Source organism: Penaeus chinensis, chromosome 25 (assembly GCF_019202785.1).
Source record: "Penaeus chinensis breed Huanghai No. 1 chromosome 25, ASM1920278v2, whole genome shotgun sequence".
Classification (NCBI taxonomy): domain Eukaryota; kingdom Metazoa; phylum Arthropoda; class Malacostraca; order Decapoda; family Penaeidae; genus Penaeus; species Penaeus chinensis.
In genome coordinates, this window is record NC_061843.1 from 11,662,314 (window position 1) to 11,672,313 (window position 10,000).

A 10,000-nucleotide genomic window follows, 5' to 3' on the forward strand; every position below is an offset into this window, starting at 1 on the left:
GTGTCCGAGACCAACAACTCCACGACTTACACCCAGACCAACTACTCAGTTTAAGTGCTTGCCAGGTTCTAGGGATCCAAGATGTCCTCAACCTACTACATCCAAACCTAGATGTTATCCTGGATCAACAGATCCACAGTGTCCAAGACCAACAACTCCACGACCTACATCCAGGCCAACCACTCAGTTTAATTGCTTGCCAGGTTCTAGGGATCCAAGATGTCCTCAACCTACTACATTCAAACCTAGATGTTATCCTGGTTCAACAGATCCACAATGTCCAAGACCAACAACTCCACGTCCTACACCTAGACCAACAACTCCTAGACCCATCACTCCTTTCCGTTGTGTGCCAGGTTCAAGAGATCCTCGATGCCCTCAACCCACAACATCCAGTCCTATATGTTTTCCAGGTTCAAGAAATCCAGGATGCCCTCAGCCAACAACACCTCGTCCCACACCAAAACCAACAACAGCTCCTCCTAACTGTTATCCTGGTGCTCGGGATCCAAGATGTCCTAAACCTACAACTCGTCCAACAGTCCGTCCAACCACCCAGTTCTCTTGCAGGCCAGGTTCAAAGGATCCAAGATGCCAGCTACCAACTACCCCAAAACCCACTTTTACCCAATTCTTTTGTGTCCCAGGATCCAGAGATCCTCGCTGTCCTCAACCTACTACTCCTCGACCAACACCAACTACGCAATTCATCTGCCGCCCTGGCTCCAAAGATTCAAGATGTCCTCAGCCAACTACATCCAAACCTATATGTTATCCTGGTTCATCAGATCCTCAGTGTCCAAGACCAACAGCTCCACGTCCTTCACCCAGACCAACTACTCAGTTTAAGTGTTTGCCAGGTTCTAGGGATCCAAGATGTCCTCAACCTACTACATCTAGACCTAGATGTTATCCTGGTTCAACAGATCCTATCTGTTCAAGACCAACAACTCCACGTCCTTCACCTAGGCCAACTACACAATTTACCTGCCTTCCTGGATCATCTGATCCGAGATGTCTTCCAACAACATCCAGACCTAATTGCTATCCTGGTTCTCCTGACCCAAGATGCAGAAGTGCAACAACCCCACAACCTATCCCACCCTTTACTTGTGCACCAGGTTCCAAAGATCCCCAATGCCGTGAACCCACAACACCACGTCCAGTATGTTTCCCAGGTTCAAGAAATCCAGCATGCCCCCAACCAATAACTCCTCGCCCTACACCAAGACCAACAACTCCTCGCCCTACACCAAGACCAACAACTCAGTTTACATGTGCATTTGGTTCAAAGGACCCTCAGTGTATTCAGCCTGACTGTTATCCTGGTTCAAGTGACCCTAGATGTCGTGGAGTGACAACACCCCGACCAACACCTAGGCCAACAACTCCATTCACCTGTCTACCAGGTTCAACTGACCCTCGTTGTAGACAAATAACAATAGCTCCTAACTGTTATCCTGGTTCCCCTGATCCTAGATGCTCAGAGTTTACAACACCTCGTCCTACACCAAAGCCAACAACAGCACCTCCTAACTGTTATCTTGGTTCTCGTGATCCTAGGTGTCCACAGCCAACAACTCCACGTCCTACTATCAGACCAACTACTCAGTTTACTTGTAGAATAGGCTCAAAAGACCCAAGATGCCAGCAACCAACAACTCCAACACCAACTTTCACTCAGTTCTTCTGTGTCCCAGGATCCAGAGATCCTCGCTGTCCTCAACCTACTACTCCTCGACCAACACCCGCTCCAACTACACAATTCATCTGCCGTCCTGGTTCTAAAGATTCAAGATGTCCTCAACCTACTACATCCAAACCTAGATGTTATCCTGGTTCAACAGATCCACAGTGTCCAAGACCAACAACTCCACGACCTACATCCAGGCCAACCACTCAGTTTAAGTGCTTGCCAGGTTCTAGGGATCCAAGATGTCCTCAACCTACTACATTCAAACCTAGATGTTATCCTGGTTCAACAGATCCACAATGTCCAAGACCAACAACTCCACGTCCTACACCTAGACCAACAACTCCTAGACCCACCACTCCTTTCCGTTGTGTGCCAGGTTCAAGAGATCCTCGATGCCCTCAACCCACAACATCCAGTCCTACATGTTTTCCAGGTTCAAGAAATCCAGGATGCCCTCAGCCAACAACACCTCGTCCCACACCAAAACCAACAACAGCTCCTCCTAACTGTTATCCTGGTGCTCGGGATCCAAGATGTCCAAAACCTACAACTCGTCCAACAGTCCGTCCAACCACCCAGTTCTCTTGCAGGCCAGGTTCAAAGGATCCAAGATGCCAGCTACCAACTACCCCAAAACCCACTTTTACCCAATTCTTTTGTGTCCCAGGATCCAGAGATCCTCGCTGTCCTCAACCTACTACTCCTCGACCAACACCAACTACGCAATTCATCTGCCGTCCTGGCTCCAAAGATTCAAGATGTCCTCAGCCAACTACATCCAAACCCAGATGCTATCCTGGTTCTACAGATCCACAGTGTCCAAGACTAACAACCCCCCGTCCTACACCTAGACCAACTACTCAGTTTAAGTGTTTGCCAGGTTCAAGGGATCCAAGATGTCCTCAACCTACTACATCCAAACCTAGATGTTATCCTGGTTCAACAGATCCACAGTGTCCAAGACCAACAACTCCACGACCTACACCCAGGCCAACTACTCAGTTTAAATGCTTGCCAGGTTCAAGGGATCCAAGATGTCCTCAACCTACTACGTCCAAACCTAGATGTTATCCTGGTTCTACAGATCCGCAATGTCCAAGACCAACAACTCCACGACCTACACCCAGGCCAACTACTCAGTTTAAGTGCTTGCCAGGTTCAAGGGATCCAAGATGTCCTCAACCTTCTACATCCAAACCTAGATGTTATCCTGGTTCAGCAGATCCACAATGTCCAAGACCAACAACTCCACGACCTACACCCAGGCCAACTACTCAGTTTAAGTGTTTGCCAGGTTCTAGGGATCCAAGATGTCCTCAACCAATTACATCTAGACCTAGATGTTATCCTGGTTCATCAGATCCTCAGTGTCCAAGACCAACAACTCCACGTCCTTCACCCAGACCAACTACTCAGTTTAAGTGTTTGCCAGGTTCTAGGGATCCAAGATGTCCTCAACCTACTACATCTAGACCTAGATGTTATCCTGGTTCAACGGATCCTCTGTGTCCAAGACCAACAACTACACGTCCTTCACCTAGGCCAACTACACAATTTACCTGCCTTCCTGGATCATCTGATCCAAGATGTCTTCCAACAACATCCAGACCTAATTGCTATCCTGGTTCTCCTGACCCAAGATGCAGAAGTGCAACAACCCCACAACCTATCCCACCCTTTACTTGTGCACCAGGTTCCAAAGATCCCCAATGCCGTGAACCCACAACACCACGTCCAGTATGTTTCCCAGGTTCAAGAAATCCAGCATGCCCCCAACCAATAACTCCTCGCCCTACACCAAGACCAACAACTCCTCGCCCTACACCAAGACCAACAACTCAGTTCACATGTGCATTTGGTTCAAAGGACCCTCAGTGTATTCAGTCAACATCTCCTCCTGACTGTTATCCTGGTTCAAGTGACCCTAGATGTCGTGGAGTGACAACACCCCGACCAACACCTAGGCCAACAACTCCATTCACCTGTCTACCAGGTTCAACTGACCCTCGTTGTAGACAAATAACAATAGCTCCTAACTGTTATCCTGGTTCCCCTGATCCTAGATGCTCAGAATTTACAACACCTCGTCCTACACCAAAGCCAACAACAGCACCTCCTAACTGTTATCTTGGTTCTCGGGATCCTAGGTGTCCACAGCCAACAACTCCACGTCCTACTATCAGACCAACTACTCAGTTTACTTGTAGAATAGGCTCAAAAGACCCAAGATGCCAGCAACCAACAACTCCAGCAACAACTTTCACTCAGTTCTTCTGTGTCCCAGGATCCAGAGATCCTCGCTGTCCTCAACCTACTACTCCTCGACCAACACCCGCTCCAACTACCCAATTCATCTGCCGTCCTGGTTCCAAAGATTCAAGATGTCCGCAACCTACTACATCCAAACCTAGATGTTATCCTGGTTCAACAGATCCACAGTGTCCAAGACCAACAACTCCACGACCTACATCCAGGCCAACTACTCAGTTTAAGTGCTTGCCAGGTTCTAGGGATCCAAGATGTCCTCAGCCAATTACATCCAAACCTAGATTAACAACTCCCCGTCCTACACCCAGACCAACTACACAATTCATCTGCCTTCCAGGTTCTAGAGATCCAAGATGTTTACAGACAACAACATCCAGACCTAGATGTTATCCAGGCTCAACAGATCCACAGTGTTCAAGACCAACAACTCTCCGTCCTACACCCAGACCAACTACACAATTCACCTGCCTTCCAGGTTCTACAGATCCAAGATGTCCACAACCAACAACATCCAAACCCAGATGTTATCCTGGTTCAACAGATCCACAGTGTCCAAGACCAACAACTCCCCGTCCTACACCCAGACCAACTACACAATTCTCCTGCCGTCCAGGTTCAAGAGATCCAAGATGTTCTCCGCCAACAACGTCCAGACCCAATTGCTATCCTGGTTCTCCTGACCCAAGATGCAGAAGCCAAACAACTCCACAACCCACCACTACTTTCTTCTGTACACCAGGTTCCAAAGATCCTCGATGTCAACCAAGTGTTACTTGCCCACCTGGGTCAACTGATCCAGAGTGTGTTATTCCAGCTGAGCCAAATTGTGTCCCTGGTACAAATGATCCAAGATGTCCTACAACACCTCGTCCCTTCAGATGCACACCGGGTTCCAGAGACCCAAGATGCCCTCAGCCTACTACTCTTCCAACTCCTAAGCCAACAGTTCGCCCTACTCCCAAGCCTACTACTCGTCCTACTGCTCGACCAACAACTCAAGTACCAGATGGTACCAACCAATTTACATTTACAACGAAGAAGCCTAGTCATGACCAGGACTTCCATGGTGACAAGGATCCCAAATATCATGCTTTCCATTCGTGTAAGTAAACTTTTTTCCTGTAGGTACAGGTCCTTGTATTTGATATGTCTCAAGGATATAAATCAATCAATATGATGAAATATTTGAAAACTATTACCTGCAATGTAATGAATCTGTGAAGAGTCCCATTTCAGTATCAATTAACCCAAAAGCACAATTGTCTGTAGGTTTTCTTGATTAACTTTGTAGGCATATAGACTGCTGTACAAATACTTAGTCACCCTAGGAGTCAAATACTAGGCCTACCTGCCCTCCTGTCTACCCCATTTCTAAAATTTAGAGGAAAATGGGGTTTTTTGTTTAATACTATTATCATCATTTTTAATATTATTTTTATTACTAACTCCTTATAACTGAGTACTTGTGGAGCCATTCAAGTGTAAACGAAATTAATAAACTAAAATCACAGGGCATGTACACAGACCATCCAGATGTCAGTCAGATGAGAAGATATTAGCCATGTCATTTAGTTGTATTGTTAATGTTACCATCACAATTTTCTTTTCCCCATAATAATGAAATCTATCCCATTTGCTGCAGGGTTGTACCAGCCAGCCCCACGTCCTCGTAATCGTGTGCGAGGCCGTCGCGAGGTAGATGAGGGCAAGTCGATGATGGTAAGCGTGGGTGTGCAGCAACTAGTTGAAGCACCTCAAACCAAATCAGGACTTATAGTTGTGGACACCGAGGGCGAGAATCTCCTTGTGGAAATGCCAAATAACGGTCGCCTAGTTCTACCACTACGTAATGCTCAAGCTGTGATTGAGGATGTACCTATAGAGTATGACAATCAAATGATTGAGTCACTGAGACGACATAGAAGGTTTGTTGCAGACAATGAAACACCTCAAAGAGGAGAGCAAGTTTACTCCAGCTCATCTAAAAACTACTCAATACTATCATTATCTGCTACTTCAGCCATCTTGTTATTTGGAGTTCTAGTAGGTTTTGTGGGATTAGTAATCGTTATAGCACGAAAATGGGCAGGGAGTAAAGATACAGGTTACAATCAGTGCATAGAAACACTGTAGATAAATGTATAATGGTTAAGGGATATTGTCCTCACATTGGTTCTTTCATCATTTTTCAGTCTATCCAGTTCTGATATTAACGATAAGTATGTACCAAAATTCAGTACCACGTTAAATTCCTTATTATAACCAAATTACACTACAGCGTTTTCACTGTTGGAAGAATAGATCCTGAAGAGCATTCATTCATTCAGCCTGCCGGCATAGGAATATTAACTTTTAAGATTTTTAAGGTTACTTGCTAAGGAGGTTCTCTGAGCGGGCTCAGAGAATTAAGTGATCAGAGTGATTATGTTAAATTGATGTGATATGTATTTCATAGAAATTCGACAAATGTGTAACTGTTAAAAAGTTTTCTTTAAGTCGGCCTGTTCCTACTTAACTAATACCTGATGTGTTGACAGAAAAAAGTAGGCCTAGGTCTATATTGCTTGTGTTCACTACAGCCGGCTGTTACTGAGCTTCAAGCACGGTTTGAAAAGAATCCTGAGCCGAACCGTTTGTTTGTCTTTGTAGAATTATAATAAAACTATTGGTCTTCTAATTTCTAGAAATATATTTTACACTGTGTGGTTCGCATATCGCTTTCATTCTCTCTCTCTCTCTCTCTCTCTCTCTCTCTCTCTCTCTCTCTCTCTCTCTCTCTCTCTCTCTCTCTCTCTCTCTCTCTCTCTCTCTCCCTCTCTCTCTCTCTCTCTCTCCCGCGCGCTCTCTCTCTCTCTCTCTCTCCCGCTCTCTCTCGCTCTCTCTCTCTCGCTCTCTCTCGCTCTCTCTCTCCCGCTCTCTCTCTCTCTCTCTCTCTCTCTCTCTCTCTCTCTCTCTCTCTCTCTCTCTCTCTCTCTCTCTCTCTCTCTCTCGTTCTCTATGTCATCCTCACCTTTTCTCTTTTTTCGCGGTAACCATACGATGTATGAAAACAAATGTATTTGAAAATTCTTTACATTATCACTTTTTAGTTGTACATAGAATGAGCTTAACCCTGGTTTAAGAGCTTCTGTATACCCCAAGTATTCATATTTCCAAGCGAAGAAACTAATAAAGTGGTTGAGACATACGTTTATCTGTATTTTTTTACCCTATGTATACTCCAATCGCGTGTATTTTACAATGAAAAGTTGCAAAATGGTAAAGAAGTGTGAAAGATCTTAAAAGAAATGCATGGAGATGCAACAGTATGCATATAATTATAATATCTACTGACATATATAAGTAATTACATTAAAAAAAAAAAAAAAATGTATAGGCGAATGAAGCAGCCAAAAAAAGGCAATATTTTTTTTTTCATATTGATATTCTTGACAAGAACGTGCATTTGGTTCTTGCACGAATACGTCACACATTTCAAAGGATAAGAACTCTACTCAGGTATCGGTAGGCCCTTGATTGTCCTTGGTTCCCTGTCCAGTCCTTAAGTTGTTTTTTTTCTGCTTATTCTATTTCTTCCCCTTCTGCTTTATTATTTTACTGTTTTTGTCCTGCCGACTGTACAAACACACCGAGTTGTATCAACAAGAAAGAGTTCACTACAGCGGTTTATTGCTTTACAACCCTGTCTGGATAACTAACCACGGAGATTCACAACCATTATGGTCATGTACTCGAGCAAGTGTAGAGTTAAGAACAGAGTCCATCACGCCAGGTACAGCACTTAGAGGTTTACCCAATCAAGGTGAACAGCATATATCTGTGCAATCCATGATGGTAAAGAAGATGGTATTTCCTTGACTGTTACACCGAGTGCGTAAGTGATGGTTAATGAAGCCAACACATAGCATGCTCGTTCAATGTCCAAGTATTTTTTTATTGGTAACGTGCATTGGAAGTACGTGTGATTTCGTTTAACTGTCTGTTTGTATAAACGTATTCACACACACACGCGCGCGACACACACACACACACACACACACACACACACACACACACATACATACATACATACATACATACATACATACATACATACACACACACACATACATACATACATACATACATACATACATACATATATATACATTTATATACACACATATATACATACATATATATGTATGTATATATATATATATATATCCATATGAATATTTATAAATATATAAATATATATACGTACACACACACACACATATATATATACACTCGCACACACATACATACACACACGCGCACACACACACACACACACACACACACACACACACACACACACACACACACACACATTATATATATATATATCTATATATATACATATATATGATATATATAGCATATATATCTATAATATACATATATATTTATATATATGTATATATACAGATATATATATATATATACATATACATATATATATATATATATATATATATATATATATGAATGGGTACACACCCACACACACACACCCATATCGTAAATAAGATGTATCTGGACGTTCCACCTGCCTCGTTCATCAGAGAAAACCTGCAGTCAATAGGTTAAGAATCCAGCATGTAAACTTTCCATCCAGAGGGACAGGAGGTGACTGTACAGTACTTATTTTGCCGACGGTTTTCTATTACAAAATGATCTATGTGAAAATATGAAAATGAGCACCAAGATAGTGAGGATGCCATTCGGAGTTAATCATCGCCATTAATTACGACAATCAGGATATATATACTATTTTCAACGTCCTATTGTTGTTTCCCGTAAACCAAAATCAGTTTCAAGATTTCTTGGATTTGTTTTTTGTGGTACATGAGTATTTGATTTTTATAACTTTCCTTTCTGTCTTATTTTACTGGGAATGTTATAAAATGTTTAACAGTTTGCAGTGTGATGTGTTTTTTTTTTATATCAGGTTTTGTGAGACAGGTTTCTATTGCTGAAAAGTAGGATATCTCCATCAGCCCTTTAATGGTTAGATCCACTGGCTTTATTTAACGAGAAAATGACAAAATATCGTGTAAAGCAAATTTCTCTTCATTTAAAAAAGGAACTTTATACATACGTAAAGGGAATAGGAAAAATATACAAACATATCTGTCACATTCATACTCTTTATTAAAGAACTGGCTTTTAGTTCTTATAGGTATACTAAAGGCATTTATAAGCAAGGATACCACAAAAGCCAGCAGACCTTGACACAGTAATAATGTGATCGGCCCCTCTGTGACCAACACTTACCATGGCTGACGGCTCATTAGAGAAATAAACAAAGAAAACGTAGATAAAAACACTTATTGCATAGTTTTGTATTGTCTTGCTCTTCTCTTTTAATCTAAGAGCTAGCTGAGACTTATTTGAAGACAAACACTAATTAGTACTAAGTGAGGCATCTATTTGACATATTGACTACATCACTGTAATCACCTGGAAAATGTTCAGCAAGTTTGAAATTTCTAAACTAACATTTTCTGGTGGAAAAGTCATTTAAGACAAGGCCAGGTCTCTACTGGGTTGTTAGTAATAATTAGTGGTTTTAATTGACATATGAGCTACAGCACTGCAACTACCTGGAAAATGTTAAGTATAGATTATGTATCCATAAAATCCAACTTAAAACAAAATTTTCTTGGGGAAAGGTCATTAAAGATACACACATATATATGGTCATGGTCACCGCTGTATGATTTTCCAAGAGTAAAGTGTAAAACTCGATTGTATACTATGTTTTTTTTTTACATAATATAACTAAAAACATTCCAAAAATACTACATATTATAGGTTTCACTGTGGAACCTACAATAAATCAGCTAACATCAACAAGGACATGTGGTGCATTGGCTTCGCAAGACTTGACTCCGCTAATGTTGCTATCATGAGGAATGGTTACTGCTGTGCACCAACACATTTCCCGGTGTCATGTGTCCGAAATAAATATGCTGTTAGAGTTTGTAACATCGAATGGGATCTTAGGGT

General features: G+C 42.3%; 1 protein-coding gene across 1 annotated transcript in view; it reads left to right on the forward strand.

Annotated features, from left to right (window-relative positions):
• Positions 1–6,766, forward strand: part of LOC125038770 (mucin-2-like) — a 10,034-nt gene extending 3,268 nt beyond the window's left edge. The window contains exons 4-5 of the mRNA XM_047632359.1: positions 1–5,066; positions 5,607–6,766. The exon at positions 1–5,066 is cut by the window's left edge and continues 755 nt beyond it. Of these exons, the coding sequence (XP_047488315.1) occupies positions 1–5,066; positions 5,607–6,097 (5,557 nt within the window). The 3' untranslated portion in view covers positions 6,098–6,766. The remainder of the gene's footprint in view (positions 5,067–5,606) is intronic.
• Positions 6,767–10,000: the final 3,234 nt, after the last annotated feature.